General features: G+C 34.8%; 2 protein-coding genes across 2 annotated transcripts in view; one reads left to right on the top strand and one right to left on the bottom strand.

Annotated features, from left to right (window-relative positions):
* Nucleotides 1-3,296: 3,296 nt before the first annotated feature.
* On the bottom strand, nucleotides 3,297-7,233 carry drc12 (dynein regulatory complex subunit 12 homolog). The gene is made up of 6 exons (XM_073817237.1): nucleotides 7,164-7,233; nucleotides 7,021-7,086; nucleotides 6,812-6,931; nucleotides 4,279-4,371; nucleotides 4,040-4,170; nucleotides 3,297-3,656 (listed from the first exon to the last, which is right to left on the bottom strand). The coding sequence occupies exons 1-6, from the start codon at nucleotides 7,231-7,233 to the stop codon at nucleotides 3,528-3,530; spliced, it is 609 nt and encodes a 202-aa protein (XP_073673338.1). The 3' UTR covers nucleotides 3,297-3,527.
* A 1,790-nt stretch (nucleotides 7,234-9,023) lies between these two features.
* cbl (Cbl proto-oncogene, E3 ubiquitin protein ligase) overlaps nucleotides 9,024-20,268 on the top strand; it is a 51,447-nt gene continuing 40,202 nt past the window's right edge. Inside the window, exons 1-2 of the mRNA XM_073817664.1 lie at nucleotides 9,024-9,479; nucleotides 16,357-16,604. Coding sequence (XP_073673765.1) covers nucleotides 9,333-9,479; nucleotides 16,357-16,604 — 395 coding nt within the window. The 5' untranslated portion in view covers nucleotides 9,024-9,332. The remainder of the gene's footprint in view (nucleotides 9,480-16,356; nucleotides 16,605-20,268) is intronic.

Raw genomic sequence — 20,268 nt, 5'->3', positions numbered from 1 at the left:
GTTCTGCTATTTTATGCTGTCTAAACCATAGAAGAAAAAAAATGTGTAGGAGCTGCTAAATCATATAGAGAAGGACTTAGTCAGCAGGAAAGTGTGCAATATTTTGGCAAACTAAAGTCAATAGGTGGTAAATATATGTACAAGCAGTATTAATTAAGATATTAGCTTAATATTTCACCTACCTGACCGGAAATTGTCAGGATTTTTGCCCTAGAAATCCTAGTTCAGTCTGACCCACAAATGCCTTTTGTTCCTCAGTTGTTTTTTTTTTTTGTTTTTTTTGCACTCTTCTCCTTGATTTGTTTTAACTTTTGGCAGTTTATAGTACTCAATGTATTTCCCGGTCCAACCGATTAGTACAGCCCAAAACATGACAATAATTGACCTTTTTCAGCAGCAATAATCAGCAAAATATGCAAGTTTCGTATGGTTTAAAAACATTGTTTTTGTTCAGTGCTGCCAAAATGGCCGATTGATAACCTATAGTGTAGCGCCATATTTAATAATATTTGACTAGGAATGAGTACTACTATATAGAGTACTATATAGTGATCTTACACTCTTTTTAATGTTCTAAAACATATAATCTAGGTTTCACAATGGAAGTGCTGTTAGGATCCCTGAGTGCAGGTAGAGATAAAGTCATGTTCATTTTGCCGCCTTTTGTTCTCTCGCAGTGCTTTAATAAGTAGAACAACCGGCTTATGACTTAGCTTTAAGTGCAATAAAAGTCGCTGTTTGCTTTCATCTGCTTTCCATTTATTCACCCTCTGACTGACCGATCTCAGATTTGGAGACGACCATCTGCCCGCCAGATCAGACCTTCTGCTGCACGTCGCAAATGTCACTGAACTTTTTCATTCATGTAAAATGTGTGATATAACATAACAAGGTCAGTTATTTAACTTTTAACTGTATTAACAGAAATATCTGTGTAATCAAGATTTTTTTCGTATTGAATGATGTTTGTAGAGTTTATTCCAGACAGTCAGTTCCCCTGGGCAATCTCACATCCGTAAATCAACAGCTGGCGTCTGTCAAGGGCATTAGAGCATTACTCTGGACTCGTACTAAGGAGAACACAACAGGTAAACATCCTACACATTCTATAGGGAGATGAATAAATCATAAAATGGTTGTTACATTATTTAAGTAAAATCATTTGAAACTTGATTGTAATTTTAAACATGAAAACGCTATTCAAATCAGAAGAGCGACAGAAAGTTAAACCAACAGAGACACCTGCTGGAGACAGAATGAACTGCACTGTCTGAAGTAAACGGTTTGAAGGACAACTTCGTATGGATGAATTGTGTACGCGGAAATTCAGTCTTTCAGTAAACAGTGTTTACGTTTTATAGAATAAAATAAACAGTAAAATCAGATGACCTGAGTCTGAGAGTCAAACTGAATTCACAACCTCACACCTTTACATGTACTTTTTCCCCATGTGAAACTAATTTCAAAGGCACTCATTTCAATTAAAGTAAGCTTGACCTTTTTATGGTAAAGTCATAATTAGGAAAATGTTTTTCCTTTTTTCTCAGATCAAACCTGTTCGGTCCCAAGCAGGGAAGACTAAATATATGATTATACAGTTGTTTAGATACACTTTGCAGAATCTGCAAAATGTTCATTATTTTACCAAATTAGGAGGGATCCAACAAAATGCATATTATTTTTTATTTAGTATTGACCTGAATAAGATATTTCACATAAAAGATGGTTACAAGAGAAAATAATAATTAAATATTTAATTTTTAAAAATGACCCTGTTCAAAAGTTTACATACACTTGAATCTTAATACTGTGTTGTTACCTGAATGATCTACAGATGTGTTGTTACAGTTACAGTTGTTTGTTTGTTTGTTTAGTAAGAGTTGTTCATGAGTCCCTTGTTTGTCCTGAACAGCCTGCTGTTCTTTAGAAAACTCCTTCAGGTCCCACACATTTGTTGATTTTCCAGCATCTTTTGCATTTTTGAACCCTTTCTAACAATGACTATAAGATTTTGATATCCATCTTTTCACACTGAGGACAACCAAGGGACTCAAGTGCCACTATTAAAGAAAGTTCAATCATTAACTGATACTCCAAAAGGAAAAAATTAAGAGCATTAAGAACCAGGGGTCAAACGAATGAACAGAACATTTTTCTTATTTTGCCTAAATATCATATGTGACCCTGGACCACAAAACCAGTCATAAGGTTAAATTTTACAAAACTGAGATGTATGCATCATATGAAAGTTCAATAAATAAGCTTTCTATTGATATATGGTTTGTTATGATAGGACAATATTTGGGGATACATCTATTTGAAAATCTGGAATCTGAGGGTGCAAAAAAATCAAAATACTGAGAAAATCACCTTTAAAGTTGTCCGAATTATTACTAATGTAAAAAATGACATTTTGATATATTTATAGTAGGAATTTTGCAAAAAATCTTCATGGAACATGATCTTTACTCAATTTCTTAATGATTTTTGGCATAAAAGAAAAATCAATAATTTTGACCCATACAATGGATTTTTGGCTATTGCTACAAATATACCCCAGCGACTTAAGACTGGTTTTGTGGTCCAGGGTCACATATTGTTTTAATTTAGTACTGCCCTTCAGAAGCTACAGAAGATACTTACATGTTTCCGAGAAGACAAAATAAGTTACATTTACCCTGATCTTTTACCTGTTTTCACCCCCCAGCTCTTAATGCATTTCCTTCTAGAGCATTAGTGAGTGTTTGAACATTCTGCAATAATGGCATACAAGTCCCTCGTGTGTCCTCAGTGTGAAAAGATGGCTCCAAAATCATGGTCATTGTTGAAAAGGTTCAAGTACACAAAAATGCTGAAAAAACAAATAATTTGTGGGACCTGAAGGATTTTTCTGAAGAACATCAGGCAGTTAAATTGTTTAGGACAAACAAGGAACAATCACAGCTGTAGATCATTCAGGTACAGTAACAACATATTAAGCATCAAGTGTATGTAAACTTTTGAACAGGATCATTTTTATAAATTTGACTGTTATTTTCTCTTTTGGACTATAATGTCAATGTCTTTTACGTGAAATATCTTATTCAGGTCAGTATTAAATTAAAAATAACATGCATTTTGTATGAACCCTCTAATTTTTTGTGGTATAAACTTTTGACCTTAACTGAATAAATTAGTCAGAAATTTTGTCTAATGTTTATTCTCATCAAGGATGCATTTATTTAATCAAAAAACAGTAAAACAGTGATGTTGTAAAATAAAAATAAAGTTAATTTTAATATATTTTAAAATGTAAGTAATTCTGGCAAAGCTGAATTTTCAGCCATTTTACTCCAGTCTTCAGTGTTACATGTGATCCTTCAGAAATCATTCTAATATGCTGATTTGGCGCTAAAAAGATATATTTTTGCTTAATATTTTTGTGGAAAGGAAACTACTGATTTATGCAATATACATGAAATTGCTTAGATGTCAAAGGTCAGATATCTTGGTCCTGTTCTATTCACAGCACTCAACTGAAGGTGTCCTCATAAGTGAAGCGGGTTTATTCCAAAGTCTCTGAGCGTGTCCTTGACTTCCTGATGAGTGACTGTGCTCTGTTCTTCCCACTGCATCCGTGTCTCAGCCAGGTGAGAGAGCAAACTATCCAGACAGCCCTGTAGCAGGCCAATAGACACCAATTAATAAAAACGTACTCAATTTAAGATGAAAAGTAGCTTATTAAATGGGCCATGTCTCACCATCTGGCATGAGCATTTAGAGGTGCAGATGGTCTCTACTATGCTAAAATACTAAATGCTGAAATGGATAACCTTGTGGATGGCAATTAGATTTGTTAACACTTTAATTAACAGTCCGTTCAATTTGTTTTACTATAGCATTAATTTTAGCTCATTTCGTCAAGGTAGATTACTCTGTCACGCTTTGAAATGTCACCAAGCTATTTAAGCTAAGCTTTGTGTAATGCTGATAAAATATGTCATCCATTCAAGCATCTAATATATATTTTGACACTCATAAAGCCATGACTCTGACTTACGTGCAGGATCCTCTCACACTCTCTCTCCATACTGTCCAGTTTGCTTTGGAGGTCAGAAATGATGGCGTCTTTTTCTGCTTCTGTTTTTTCTTGCTGCTCTCTTTCCGATTTTAATTTAACCTGACACTCAGCTAAATAAACAGAGGCCTTGTTTGTCATCAGCATGTCAATGGATTGGTTAAAGCACACATTGCCTATGATAAGCACAAGAATTTGAATTTGTTAATGCCTGGACTTACCAAGCTGTGTCTCAAGCAAGTCTACACTCACTTCGAGCCTGTTAACTTTAGTCTGCAGATCTGTTTCCATGGACTTATATTGACGGTTGAGATCTGAAATTAAGAGTAAAATACAATATATTGTGTTAGAAATCAATGATATCACTTTTTACTAAATGCACATTTACATACACTATTAGTCAAAAGTTTTTAGACAGTAAGGTTTTTATTGTTTTTTAAGGAAGTTTCTTCTGCTCACCGAGCCTGCATTTATTTAATCCAAAGTTCAGCAAAAACAGTACAATTTTAAAATATTTTTAATATTTTAAAATGAAAATTTAAAAATTAAGTTTTCTATTTGAATATATTTTAAAATGTAATTTATTCCTGTTATTTCAAAGCTGAATTTTAGCATCATTACTCCAGTCACATGATCTTTTAGAAATCATTCTAATATTCTGATCTGCTGCTCAAAAACATCTTTTATTATTATTATTATTATGTTGAAGTAGAATATCTTTAGGCTTCTTTGATGAATAACAGCATTTATATGAAATAGAAATCTTTTGTAACATTATAAATGTCTTTTGATCAATTTAAAGCATCCTTGCTAAATAAAAGTATTAATTTCTATAATTTCTTTGCCCTCCAAAAATACTGACTCAAAGCTTTTGAATGGTATAGTGTATAATGTTACAACATATTTTATTTTCAGATAAATGCTGATCTTTGGATCTTTTTTACTCGTCAAAGAATCCTGAAAAAAATGTACTCAAGTGTTTTAAATATTGATAATAATAAAAAAAATTTCTGTTTTATGCAGAAAATCAGCATATTAGAATGATTTCTGAAGGATCATGTGACACTAAAGACTGGAGTAATGGCTGCTTAAACTTTAAATGACATCTTATATTATATTAAAATAGAAAAGTGTCTTCTTACATTGTAATAATATTTCACAATATTACTGTTTTTACTGTAGTTTATTCAAATAAATGCTGTCTTTTTCAATCCAAACATTTGTTTTGAGTTTTAGGACAGCTGTGGATAAAACAATCATGTAATTTCAAGAAACTGAACTAAAGTCCATTAGGTGACCTCAGAAATATTATATTTATGAAATAATGAAGTCCATGGAACTGCCTATAACTTACTTATATGATATCTATGTTAGAAATTAAGATTTTTCAGTATCACCAGTTCAGATAGGAACTGTGAGGAAGCTTCAAGATATTAACTAAACTGCCATTCATAAAGTTTGTGATCAGTAATATTTTTATTGTTTTCAATAAAGTCTTTTCTGTGATTAAAAATACAGAAAAAAAAAACAGTAATATTAAGAAATATTACTGCAATTTAAAATAGTGGTTTTCTATTTTAATATACTTTAAAAAATAATTTATTCCTGTGATTCAAAGCTAAATTTTCAGAATCGTAACTCCAGTCTTCAGTTTCACATGATCCTTCATAAATCATTCTAATATGCTGATTTATTATCAATGTTGGAAACAGTCGTGCTTATATATATATATATATATATATATATATATATATATATATATATATATATACATATACATTATTATTATTTTTTTTTTGGAACCTATGATACTTTTTTCAGGATTCCTTGATGAATTAAATGTTAAAAAGTACAACATTTATTTAAAATAGAAATCTTTTGTAACAATATACACTACCGTTTAAAGTTTGGGGTCAGTAAATTTTTTCTTTCTTTTTTTCTTTGAAAGAAATTAATACTTTTATTCAGCAAGGATGTTTTTAACTGATAAAAAGTTATAGTAAAGACTATTGTTAGAAAAGATTTATATTTTGAATAAATGCTGTTCCTTTTAACCTTTTGTTAATCAAAGAATCCTGGAAAAAAGTATCACAGGTTCAAAAAAATATTACGCAACACAACTGTTTACAACATTGATAATAAATCAGCATATTAGAATGATTTCTGAAGGATCATGTGACACCGAAGAGTAATGGATTTCCATAACAGAAATAAATGATATTTTAACATATATTATAACGTATAAATTGCAATAAATAGCAATATCTATTGCTAATACCTCCACCCTAACACATCCCTGCATTCCATTCTATCATCTATAGCACAACTGTACATACCACCTATTTATTTGTCTATTTATTTTTTTTACAAATTATTATTATTTTGTCTATTTATGTTTACATATGTGTATTTTTCTTATTCTCTTATTTTTATTGTCTGTGTACTGGAAGCTCATAACACTGAAACAAATTCCTTGTATGCGCAAGCATACTTGGCAATAAAGCTCTTTCTGATTCTGATAATATTTCATAATATTACTGATTTTTTTTACTGTGTTTTCAATCAAATAAATAGAAAAGTCTTCTTTAAATTTGAAACATTATGAGACAAAAACATTCTTCAGCATTCTTCTCTTTGTTTTGTCAGACACATTTCATTTTCATCAGGTATTTCCAAAACAATACAGCATAAAACATCAGTATTATGAAGTAATTATAACCCTGGAATAAACCAATATAGCCTACGTATACAGACCTGCAGTGATGTCCTTCATGTCTGATCGTTCCTGACTGAGCACCTGCTCCAGATCTTTGATTTGACTTTTCAAGTCATCTCTCACAGCTGTGGCTTGGCGTGTTATACTTGTCCTCAGAGCTGACAAGATATGTAGAGATGTTCCTTTCCTAATGTTTGAATAGAATTGAACAACTTCTAGGCCAATTTAACAATTACATTTGGCTTACCAAGATGTTCTTTTAACACAGCCACATCTAAGGCACTTCTCCGATACTTCTCTGCAAGTCCATCATCTGTATTAAGAGGGGGAAAAGGATATGCATCATTGTAAGTACTATATTATTTTGTATTCTATTTTATAGTAAAACACCTTTTTCTGGTGTGCTCTTTTTAGACTTGTCTTTTTTGCTGTTTCCTTTCCCTTTCTTCTTTGGTGGCATGGTGTAAAGATTCCAGTAGGAAAAGTTTCATTGTGTCTGTATTGTGGATACAGAGCCGCCTGGTAGCGTGGGCGTGGCTAGAGATAGACGTTAGCCAATCGCCTCTTGAGAATTCCAATTACAGTTGCTCTACGTAACCGCATTGCATTACGTTGCCGGCTGGTTGCCTGGAAGTGTGTTTAGTTGCTAAGCGCGTCGTTTTGTTTTATGGACAATAAAGTCTTTTCAGATATTTTTGAATTGCTTAGATGCTTTAAAAGAATAATTTGACGTATAGAACGTTGATCTCTATAGAGGCACCCCTATTCACAAGTGTTTCTTTCTTTTCTTTCAATTCAGTTTTTGGGTATTTGTAAAGCGAATATGAACTACTGCGGTGAATTTACAAAAACATATTAGTCCAGAATTCGTAAAATGTGTAAAACAAATCTGCATAATTAATATTTTTAACCTGGAGGGCGGCTTTGCTCATGAATATTAATTACGCCGTGCTTGCGTTGCTTGGTAACCTTCCTTGTGCTCCGGTTACGTGCGCTATTTAATATTCATTAGTCATGCTTTTCACCATAGTAGGATTCGTATATTCGCAAGAGAAGCTCAGGGAGGCGGAGAAAATTTGAGACATAAAAGAGGGCGAGGTCTTACAGGCGGAACAGGAAGCACAGTCACACGAGCACGGGAGGGGGAGGTCGAAGGCGGTGTTTATTTCCCTAATTCGTTTATTTATCTTATTTCAATAAGATATCATTTCGCGATCTAATATTGCATTCTCGTGGAGAAAGACGATCTGTGCTGGGTTTATAATAAACGTGAGTGATCGCTTTTTCCCTTTGAGCATAGGTTTGCTCGCAAGGGCTCTTGACTTGCTCAGCCTGAACTTCCCGTTGCAAAAGTAGTGATGGGAAGTCCGATTCATTACAGCGAATCGGTTCTTTCGAACAGGTCCCCTCAACGAACCGATTCAACTGCTTTTGTACTTCACTTCGCTAATAGGTCATCATGTGGTCCCTAACACCCACTTTAAAACTTTTCAATATTCTTTCCACTTTAAAAACGTTTTTCTCTGCATAAAAAAGTGTTATATGTATTTGACGTGAGTGATTATTGTAATGTTAATTGATTATCCACCTTTTCCTTTCTGTAAGAATGGGAACAGTCATTTGTGAATTTTATGGGTCTAGCTTCCAGTCTCATCCACATCCAGCTATTTTTAGCTGTACAAAACAGCTTGTTTTGCTGCTTGAAATTGGAATTGGGTGTGTCTTATTATGTGTGTCATATTATTTTTATGTATCATCTTAATTATATATTCCCTATATATGTGTTTATATAATACAGACACATACATGTATATACTTTAGAAAAATTTAGAGTATACATATATTCATATCTGATTTATATTCTATATAAATGCTAATAAATATTTCGAAAATATATACATAAATCACATGCACATACATTATGTAAACATACTTTTCTTCTGGAAGATTAATCGATTTGACGGCACTTAATGATTAGTTATAGGTTCACTGTGTTTAACGTTTTGATTGTGTTTATTGTAATTTCATTTGTAATGTGCCATTTATATATGATTTAGAACTTAAATATAATGTGCACGTACATTAACCCGCACTAAATTTATTTTACATCTCAAACTATTTCAGTCGGACCAGTTTTGTGAACCGATTCAACTGATTCATTTGAAAGATTCGATTCAAACGAACGATTCGAACGAATCAGACATCGCTCTGCAGAAGCGCACAGATAGAGAAAGAGAGAGAGCTGCAGGAAAAGGGAACATCACGCACGGGGTGTCGATGTGAAAGCAGTTGTTCCTCCACGTCCAGACACCCATCAAAACTTATTTCTACGCGTTATTTTTAACAGGATCCGCCGCACTACACGAGGGCATACAGCACAGCGTGAAACGGTGGTTTCCAGCACGGGGGATTTAATGGGAGTCTTGCATCGATAAAGCGCTTCTCCCCCCCTTGACGGACCCTCGCTCGAACCGAACCGGACTCGGGCGCTGTCCTCACCGGGGGGTATCCGATCCCAGTTATATTTCGACTAGGAAAAGAGCACTCCGGAGTCCGAATATGGCAGGAAATCTGAAGAAAGGTGGGGGGCTTATTGGCATGATGAAGGACGCTTTTCAGCCTCACCATCATCTCCACCACTCCCATCACCAGCCCGGGGCCGTGGACAAAAAGACGGTGGAGAAATGCTGGAAATTCATGGATAAGGTGAGTGGCTATCAATCAAAACACCAAAGATAGATACAACCAGAGAGAGAGACGCTGTAGCTAGCAGCCTCGGTCTCTTGTTAGCTTAGCCGGATGGCCTGCACGGAGGAGTCCTAATGCAATATGGCAGGGCAGCTCTGCTAAGGCAATTAGCTGAATGGTTTGCAGGCTAATAAACTATATTCAGCCGGCCAAACACTCTGGGAATATTCCGTTTTAGAGACTAGGTCGTTTGCAGTTCTCGTACACCTCAGCTTGCCTAGCAGGACTTGTGAATGTAGTACAGGGTCCTGTGCTAACGTTAGTTGTGCTAGCTTAATAGCTTGTGGTATTTCTTTTAACTAGTAAATATTGTATCTATTTTAAGACGACTAGAGAAGCCTTCTGTTCATAACTGTTCAAATGTAACTCCGTCAGGATGCTCAAATGAACCTTCTGGAAATCCCAAAGTTGGTTAAGCAACCAGTATGTGACAATACAGATCTTGTTGCTGGTCATTCACTTGGTTAAATTGCATTTACTCAGTGTAGACGTGGATAGTGGGCAATTGGTGGATTGATCTGCTCTTTCATCCACTGCTCTTGTTCCTGTTTCGAAGTAGTTTTTTTTGGATAAACAGGAAGTGTCATATCACTCTTTTTCTTATCTTTAAGTACTTGCATTCTGTTTTAAGTGGAATGTAAACTGTTGTGTACCAATTCCATGGCTTTAGACAGCTAAATATGCAGCTGTCTTAAAAACTAGTTGTTTTGGGATTTAACACAGATCTATTTAAGTAGGGTTGGTCTTATCAGGTATGGATGTAGCTTCTAGGTACACAATCCTTACTAAACACCTGGTTAACCATATAAAGCCTACTGTATCGTATCTGATATGTGAATTTACAATTTACAACATAAATTATCAAAAGTTTGCACACAATCTGCTGAGTGATAGTTAATACGTTTTTTGCAAGTAAAAAGCCTTTGTTAAATCGTAGTGATGTCCACCTTCAGGTTGTTTTTCATGAAGTAAATATAAGAATAATGTATATATTGTTAATATTTCAAGATGAGTGTTTAATGGACTAAAGCAGGTTTTACAACTCAGCATTTTATATAAGTGCTCTGCACTGTACTATTATTAAGATCTCGTTGATTTACATTACTAAATATCAGAATTGGCAATATAAATAACAGCAGCTGCACCAAATTTCATATTTTTCCTTAGTCCAGGCCTTTGAATAACATTGAGGTATTTTCTTCTTTGAATGTGAGCACCATATTCTCACTATGAGCTATAACAAACCCTAATGTATTAAATATACAAAATACAAACCACACATGCAACTTTTTGCACAAGTTTTTTTTTAATGTGTTAAGTATTTAATTTAGTCAACTATTGGAGAGTCTTTCGCCAGCTTTAAAACTTAAAACGTTTAGCGAACATCTGCCTACCAGAGTGGTTTTCTTTTGTTGAATTTGCTGCCTCACAATACAAAAGTTAAAGCTGCAGTTCATGGAAAAAAGTTGTGGTTACTGAGCTCACACTTCCTGTGATGTTCACACTGATACATGAGCGAAACGGTGCATCTGTGACGGGGGGGCTCATTTGAAACTTATCCTGTTGATACTTTTAATTTAGTATGTTTTGAGATGCATGTCAAGTAAGACTTTTTTGTTTTTACTGATAATGCAAGATAATGCTTGCTGATTAAAAACTTTGCAACTTCCTATTTGTTTAGTTTCACACTGGGTAGTTTGGTTAGTGCACATGTGACATATCACATTGTCTTCATAAGCGAATCTCCCTGTTTTTGCAACGTAAGATTGTAAGTTTCCACTTTGTGCTCAGACTTAGATTATAAAACCTTTCAATGATTGTTTAGTACAAACGTCAGGATCGGTGATTCAGGAGACGTGACATTAGACGTTCCACTTGCAAAACAGGCTTTTCTGAAAGAAACTGACTTCAACTTTTGTTAGGTCTATCACGGCTTGGCTATTTATTATCCAAAGTTAACATTTTCGTGTTATCCATGTAGTTATATTCTCTAAATCCTCTGTAAATATTCAACCTCTTACCAAATACACAAGTTCAGCTGTAGTTTTTCCCTGTGAATCTTAATATGCAAAAACACTGCATAGTCAAAAACTTTATTACAGAAGTTCTGTATTTGCCTATGGGTTTTTCCTGTGTGTGCATCTGTGTTTTTGGCCTTATTTACAAACACGAATTAACCACACTTCAATTTCCTCATAAGGTTTAGTAATCATTAAACCACAGGTCGAGTGGAGTTGTTGTTGATTGTGTATTTGCATACTTTGATAAGGTTATTCTTATACTATGAATGCATGTTTGAGTGCATTATTGCATTTTACAGTATTATTAACTTCCTGGTATCACTTCTCATGCTTGAGACCAAGCGGATCTATTTATCCCAATTCAGGTTATCATTGAAAGCCATAATGTATGCGTAGATGTATGCGTGTTTGCTGATAATTCTCGGGACGTCCTGTCGCCACAGTCTTATCTCTTGGCTGTCAGGACTGGGGGTGCATGAGAGCCTGAAGCTTTGGAGCACAAGTCAGACTGGATGGTGACCCAAACCCTGTGATGTCATTAGCTCTCCCCACCCCCCAATCACAGCTGGTCCTGTGCTGAAGACTAAATAGATAAGAGCGGCTGCAAGTACTCGGAGCAGCTGCACGCAGCGCCGGCCTCTTATTGCTGGAACGTGCGTCCACGACACGGCGCTTCTCGAACTGCTGGGGTGGTGACATTTGAGCAGTTTCCCGTTTCCTCAAATTTCCCACCCGCGTCTTAATCAATAGTTCAGAAGGTGATGATGCGTGGCTTTAGTCCAGACAGAAGAGAGCCGCTTTGTCTGAATTAAAGCAAAGGCTATTGGACCATCAGTCTAGCCATTAAGCTAAGTTGTTTGGCTAATGAAGTGGTTTGAGGCCATGCGCTTAATCATAATGATTTATTGTCTGGAATGGATGTTTGTTTTTTGTTTTCTTGGGTGATTTCAACAGCTTAGTGGCCTCCAGTAGGGTTGGATGGAATGACGATATACAGTCAAACCAAAAATTATTCAGACACCAGGGGTCGATTGCATAAACCAAGCCTCTAGTTTAAGACAGTGTCTTAACTAGTCTGACCAACTAGCAGTTAACCACAGTGTAATTGCTTGGATTCAACTAAGACTAATCTACATTTTTATGTAACAGAATAAAAAAATAAAAATTATGACCAGTCTCAGAAAAAAATTACTCACTAGCTTTTAAGACTAGTCTAAACCTTTTATGCAACCGGCCCCTGATATAATTAGATTTTTTTACTAGTGGGTGCAGGACACTATAGTTCATTTATGTAAGTGAGGATAGCAAAATAAAGTAAACTGTGACATATTATATCCAAAAACTCTTCATACAATGGACTACCAGTAGAATTTATTAAAATATGGGACCAAAAATTTGATTTGACACTTTGACCTGACTTTTCTATCAAAGTTGTCTGACATTGTCAAGATGAATTTATTCTGACTATTCTAACACTTGAGTCCTTGTCATATTTTATTACCATTTTCTAAACTATAGCAAATAAACTGTGATAATGTGGGAAATGTTGAAGGTGTCTGAATAAATATTGATTTGACTGTATATGTGGTGGTAAAAATGTAAACTACTCGCTGTACAGTTGACCCTTCGCAAAGAGCTTGATTGACAGGCAATCTGACCAATCATAACGAGTCCACCATTTTGTCCGACAAACAAATCAGACAAGAGAGTAGATTAACTTCGGTGCACTTAAACTTGAAAAATTGTGTGTTGGCTTTGTGTTTCAAATAAAATACATTCTGATGTTCATTCAGGTTTATTTCATGCTTTAAATAATATGAAAAGACGATCGGTTCACATGCCATTTGAAATGAGGCAATACAGCGATCTGTCACGATACATTAAAGAGCCACAAAACGGTATTTATTGTTGGAATTTCTTAAAAAAAAAGAAGACAATTTGAAAGCTGAGACCTTGTTTCATGCCAGAAGTAACCTGCTCTGTCTTGTCTGTCGGCACATTGTCAGTTTCCTCTTTGCTCCACAATGTTTTTTTGTTTTTTTTTGTTGTGGCTTAAGAACCTTGGTGCTAGGACCCTATTGGAATTGCTAGGTTTATTTTATTTATGAATAAATGAATACTTCTCCTGCAAGTATTGTGCATTACATTGATCATAAGTGACAGTAAAGACTTTAAGATTTAGGTTTTACCTAAATGCTGTTCTTTTGAACTTTTTTTCTAGATTCTTTGATGAACAATGTAGTATGGTTTTCACAAAAATATTACGCAGCACCGATGTTTTTAATATTGATGATGTTTCTTGTGGAGCAAATCAGCATTTAAGAATGATTTCTGGAGGATCATGTGACACTGAAGCCTGGAGTAATGATGCTGGAAATTCAGCTTTGCTGTCACAGGAGTAAATTGTTTTTTAAATATATTTAAATAAAGTTATTTTAAATTTCAATATGTTACAGAATTGCTTTTTTACTGTACTTTTTGAGTTTGAATTGCTGGTAAATGTTTCTTACTTTAGTTTTGCTGTTTTGAGTCTTTTCACCACAAGTGTTACATAACATCAGGCTATTTTTGCACTGATGTCAGGCTTATTCATTTGTTTTGAGTCTTTTATAGAAAGTAGGAATAGATTAAAAATAGAAAAGCTTAAAACCTTTATAGTTTCATATTTGATTAAACTCTTTACTTTTAAGTTAATGTGTTAATGTGGTGGTTATTGCAAAAGTAGGCCAACACATACATTATTACATTGCAAACATTAATTTTTCACTGAGTTGACATTAAAAAATATTGTATACAATACCGTGATAAAACGCATTTTTATCATGCCGCCCAACCCTAATCTCAAGCATTAAACTCCTATAGCTGCAAAGTACACAATGTCATTCCCGGTCACCAGCTGTAAATGTTGTGGAAATGGAGATGACAGCGTAGTGCTGTAGATTGCAGAACCGTGTCTTTTGTGCAAACACAGTTGTCATCATGTGTAGTTCACAAAAATCTTTGGACTTCAAAATTCTTCTCTCTGGAATGTTCTGTGTTTGACCTGAAATGGTTGTGTGTGTATTTATGATTCGGTTCACAGTTTTCAAGCCCTTGTCAGTGTAATTCTTAGTTTTTCTCTCACACTGCAAGAGAAAACTTGCAAAATGTTGACCCGCAGAGGATATGAGGTTAGTTTGCAGTTCTCTTTTCTTGATCGATAGTCAACTTAATGCGCCTTTGGAGAATTCTACAGAATATTTGTATCAAAATATTTGCACAGAGCTTGTTGGCTGCTATGTTAACAAAAAATATTGCCATAGACATGGATGAGTTTTTCTGTGAAGCTGTTTTGAAACGTCATGTATAGTGAAAAGCACTAAACAAATTAAAATGAAGTGAATTAAACATGAAAGTGCGACGTCATGGTATAAAACAAGAGTTTATAAGCAAATTAGATTTCTGCAGTTGCAATCTTTTGTGTATACTACCTTTCAGGGTCAATAAAATTTGTTTGGGAAGAAATTACGCTTTTTGGAAAGAAAACTACTTTTATTTAGCAAGCATGCAAAAAAGTGGCAGTACAGATATGTATGATAGAAAAGTTTCAAACAAATGTTTTTCTTTTAAGCTTTTTATTCATTAAAATGTTATGGTTTTCAACATTGATAATGGAATTTCATCGTACTTATGTAATATGTGACCCTGGACCACAAAACCAGTCTTAAGTAGCATGGGTATATTTGTAGCAGTAGTCAAAAATACATTGTATGGGTCAAAAAAAAAAAATTTTTTTTTTTTTTTCTTTTGTTGTTGTTCTTTTATGCCAAAAATCATTAGGATATTAAGTAAAGATCATGTTCCATGAAGATATTTTTTTGTAAATGTCCTACCGTAAATATATCAAAACTTAATTTTTAAATAGTAATATGCATTGCTAAGAACTTCTTTTGGACAACTTTAAAGTCGATTTTCTCAATGTTTAGCACCCTCAGATAAAAAATAAAAAGGTTATTGCGACTTTTTATCTCACAATGTTGACTTTTTTTTCTCAGAGTTGCATGATATAAACTCACAATTGCGAGTTCTAAAATCAGAATTGCAGGATAAAAACAATTCTGACTTTTCTCTCACAAATTTGAGTTTATATCTCACAATTTACATTTTTCTCACAATTGCAAATAAATATCTTGCAATTCTCTTTTTTCTCAGTTGCGTGATATAAGCACAGTTGCAAGCTGTAAAGTCAGAATTGCAAGATATAAACTCACAATTCTGACTTTTTTTCAGAATTGCAAGAAATAAACTCACAATTGCAAGTTATAAAGTCAGAATTGCTTGATTATAACTCACAATTACAAGAAATAGTCAGAATTGCAAGATATAAACTCACAATTCTTATATATCAATTGCATGATATAAACAGTTGTAAGTTCTAAGTTCTCTTGCAATTTTGAGTTTATATCTCACAATTGCATGATATGAGCTCACAATTGCATGAAATGAAGTCAGAATTGTAAGATATAAACTCAATTCTTTTTTTCTCAGAATTGCGTGATAAAAGCACAATTGCAAGATATAAAGTCAGAATTGCAAGATATAAACTCACAATTCTGACTTTTTTTTTCTCAGATTTTCAAATAGTTGTATCTCGGCTTATTTTTTAAACTTTCAGATGATTTATAAATCTTAATCTCACAAAAACATTTACATTGAATACATTTGTTGTTTCTGGCATTCTCTATTAGCTCAGTATTGTAGAAACCCACTGTTTTCACTTCTGCTGCTCATATCTTAAAAAGATACCATATTTAACATCATCTGCTGTTTTGTAGGTGGTACGATTATGCCAGAACCCCAAGTTGGCCTTGAAGAACAGTCCTCCATACATCCTGGACCTGTTACCAGACACCTACCAGCATCTCCGCACTATCCTGTCCCGCTACGAAGGCAAGATGGAAACGCTGGGCGACAACGAGTACTTCCGCGTTTTCATGGAGAACTTAACCAAGAAGACCAAACAGACCATAAGCCTGTTCAAAGACGGCAAAGAGCGAATGTTCGAGGAGAACTCTCAACCCAGGTGAGCTTCTGACACCAAGTTGACACTTTTAGTGCCTTCATAAGCTGCAAACGTTTAAGTGCAATCTATAGTGTCCAAATAAGGTGTCAACGTTTTTCATTTGACGAACACGTTGGGTTAGGTGTGAAAGCAGACTTCAGAGATCTCAAGCCACCTCTCTTCAGACGTTTCCTGACTTAGTTCGTGTTTTTTGGAATGCCCTGCATATTAATTCAGTGTGGGTGGCAAAAGCAGAAGCGGCGAAACATGGTTCGTCAGTCCTTGAATCATGCGAAACCGGTCTCTTCAAAGAATTTGAGTAGAGGTTACATTGAGTTAAGCTGAAGCTCAAGTCGTATTTCAAAGATGCAAATGAAGTAGAGCATGTAAGCGCTCACGGATCAGCCAGTGGCCTGAGATCGTATCAGGCCAGTGGCTCTGCTTCTCCTGAAAACGCTGGGCTTGTGTGAGCGGACGGAGGAGGAATATGTAATGCAAATAGGACCAGTCACAAGAGGAAGAGCGTAACTGAGGCCAAGACCTTACAAGTAGCGTTTCCAGGTGTAACCTTCATTGAACTCTCATATCACTTGTTATTCAACTTCATATTCTCCTGCCTCCATGTTCAGTGTCTTTATGCAACCTAAAAACAAGACAGTTGTTTCATTTTCATAGCACAGCCTTCTAGCCAATATGTCATATATGAAAATCATATATGGCATTTATTTTTGTGTATGAAAATGACATTTAATGGGCCTGAGGAAGCGTAGACACCAATGTCAGATGCGTTTTGGCTTAAAGGAGAAGTTCACTTCCCCCTTGTCATCCAAGATGTTCATGTCTTTCTTTCTTCAATTGTAAAGAAGTTGTTTTTTGAGGAAAACATTCCAGGATTTCTCTCCATATAGTGGACTTCTATGGTGCCTCTGAGTTTGAACTTCCAAAATGCAGTTTAAATTAGTGATGCACCGAATGTTTAGCAACCGAAATGATTTGGCCGAATATAGCAAAAAAAAGCTTTCATTGTTCAGCTGAATAAGCAAATAGACTGAATAAATTATACCGAACAATGACGTGACGTGATCAGATAGAGGCGCGCACTAATGCAGCAAACATGTCTTCAGTGTGGAAGCATTTAAAATGCTGTCCCACGCAAAAATCATTACTAGTAGCGACAGCGAGAGACTGTTTAGTTTCGCGTTGCATGTTGCTGGTTACTGTATGATGACTGAAATCGCAAAATGGCCTTAAACCATTAGTAAATAAACTACAGAACGATATGTTTTCTAATACACGCACAACTTGTGTGTATAATGACAGCGCTGCACAAGCTTGTTAGCCGGGGTTCAATGTTCAAAGCGCTAGGAAAATCTGCGCTGAAACAGCGTGATGAGAATCATTCATAAATCTGCTCCTGTTAATAAAAAGAAGCACTGAGGTCTTCTTGTGGGTTTCCGCCAAAATAAAAGTCAACATTCATAAATGTTAGTATTGTAATTACAATAATTAATTACAACAGCTCTATTAACACATTTATTATAACATTCACACATAGTGTTCAAATTGAGATCTGTAATTTCGAATGTTTTAAAAGAAGTCAGCAAGGCTGCATTTATTTGTACATTAAGAAGCACATGCCTGATTCAAGAAGGGGGTCTTCAAAATGGCCGAATAATATTATTTTATGAACTTATTAATTTTAAGTTAAATTGCTTTGTTGCTAGGCTATAATGTCTACTAGAATGTTAAAAATGTTTAGTGTTAAGTATATATTTTTAAATAGTTGTTTTGTAATTTATATTTTTCTTTAAAAAGCAAGACAAAACTGTAAAAAACACATTTTGGCTATTTAATTTATGCAATGGTGAAAAGAAAAAAAAAACGTGGTCAGTAATTGGCTTTCAGCCCAGTGTTTCATTTTGTTAGGTTTCAGCCAAAAATTTTCATTTCGGTGCATCCCTAGTTTAAATGCAGCTTCAAAGGGCTCTAAACAATCCCAGTCAATGAAGAAAGGTCTTATCTAGCAAAACAATCAGTAATTTTCTAAAAAAAAAAAAAAAAAAAAAAAAAAAATTATATATTTTTTAACCTCAAACACTCATCTTGTCTAGCTCTGCTTAAAAACTGTGTATTCCGGTTCAAGACAGTTAGGGTAGGTCGAAAAACTCCCATCTCATTTTCTTCTCCAACTTCAAAATCGCCCTACATCGCTGTTTTACCCTCTTTTTTTTTTTCTTTTTTTTTTTTTGTAAAGGGCATTTTGATATTTGCACGTTCACTTTGTAAACACTGGGTCAGTACTTATGCAGTGATGTAAGACGATTTTGAAGTTAGAGGAGTTTTGACCTACCCTAATTAAATGCACAAAGTTCAAGATGAGCATTTGAGGTTAAAAAGTATATAAATTGTAAACTAGATAAGACCCTTCTTCCTTGGCTGGGATCATTTAGATCTGCTTTTAAACTGCAATTGTGGGCACCATAGAAATCCACTGTATGGAGAAAAATCCTGAAATGTTCATCTCAAAAAAAGCATTTCTTTAAGACTGAAGAAAGAAAGACATGAACATCTTGGATGACAAGGGAGTGAGTAAATTATCGGTAAATTTTTGTTCCGGAAGTTAACTTTTCCTTTCAGTTTGAACTAAAATGACCCTGGACGCTCAGTTTAGAGAGCTAAAGTCCCACACATTCCCATAAGTCCTGTGCATTTTCCCGCAGTAACCACAGCAGTTTGACTTGTAAACACCATAAAAAAAAGTCCATACTTTATTTCCGTCATTCTTACAATCTCGCTTCCCGTAGTACAGTGGTTTCTCGTACCTTTGGCCATGTTGTCATTCTGTATCATTCATACTGTTTTAAGTATTGCCAAGATGATCATTTAGATGTTTGTGGCCATAACAGCACTCAGATGAAAACTTTTGCATGACCAGGGCCTCTTTTTGAGCTGCTTTGGTGGCAAATTCTCTAGAATCTTATCCGAAGCTTTTCCGTCACTGGAGCTTTGCTCGGGGCGGAGGTGTTCGTATTGAGTGTGAAGAATTTAATGATTAACTCTGACACACCAGTCATACTTTGCACCACACAGACACTGCTCTTCCTGTTAACACGCTCACTTCCCCTTCCTGTTTCTTATAGGCCCCCTCAACATGCACAGCTGAGGCTAGCCAAAACCTGCCACTTACACTGACAGTCTGTGGCAATTTAAGCTACGTAGAATCACTTTCACCCATGTAGTACTAGTACTGAAGACAGTTATAGATCGACTTTCAGATTCATGCACTTCATCTAAACAGTTTCTCTCCACCTCTTCTCTTTACCTCAATATTGATACCTTGATGCAAACAGACAGGTAAACTGATGAATATGTGCAGTACTTTTTTTTTTTTTATGATTAAATTAAAAATATGAATCCAAAAGCATGCCTGATTAATTGAAATCATGAAACTTGCACAATTTAACAGCTATTTATTACGTTTTTAATAAAAATGAAATTTAAGGCTATATGAATGTTTTTTTTCTCTCTCACAAATTCTTTTTTTTTTTTTGTCCAATTCTGTTTTCCATTAAGTAATATGTTTCTGTCATAGTTTCTTCAAGTTAAACCAAACTTTTATTTTGAAGGGTTGCTGTAAAGACCTTTAATTTTCTGTTTGTATATGATATGACCGTAGTTTTTCTCA

The sequence above is a fragment of the Garra rufa genome, chromosome 14 (assembly GCF_049309525.1).
Source record: "Garra rufa chromosome 14, GarRuf1.0, whole genome shotgun sequence".
NCBI lineage: Eukaryota > Metazoa > Chordata > Actinopteri > Cypriniformes > Cyprinidae > Garra > Garra rufa.
The sequence above is the reverse complement of the archived record's forward strand: the minus strand, read 5'-3'. Positions and strand labels throughout refer to the sequence as shown.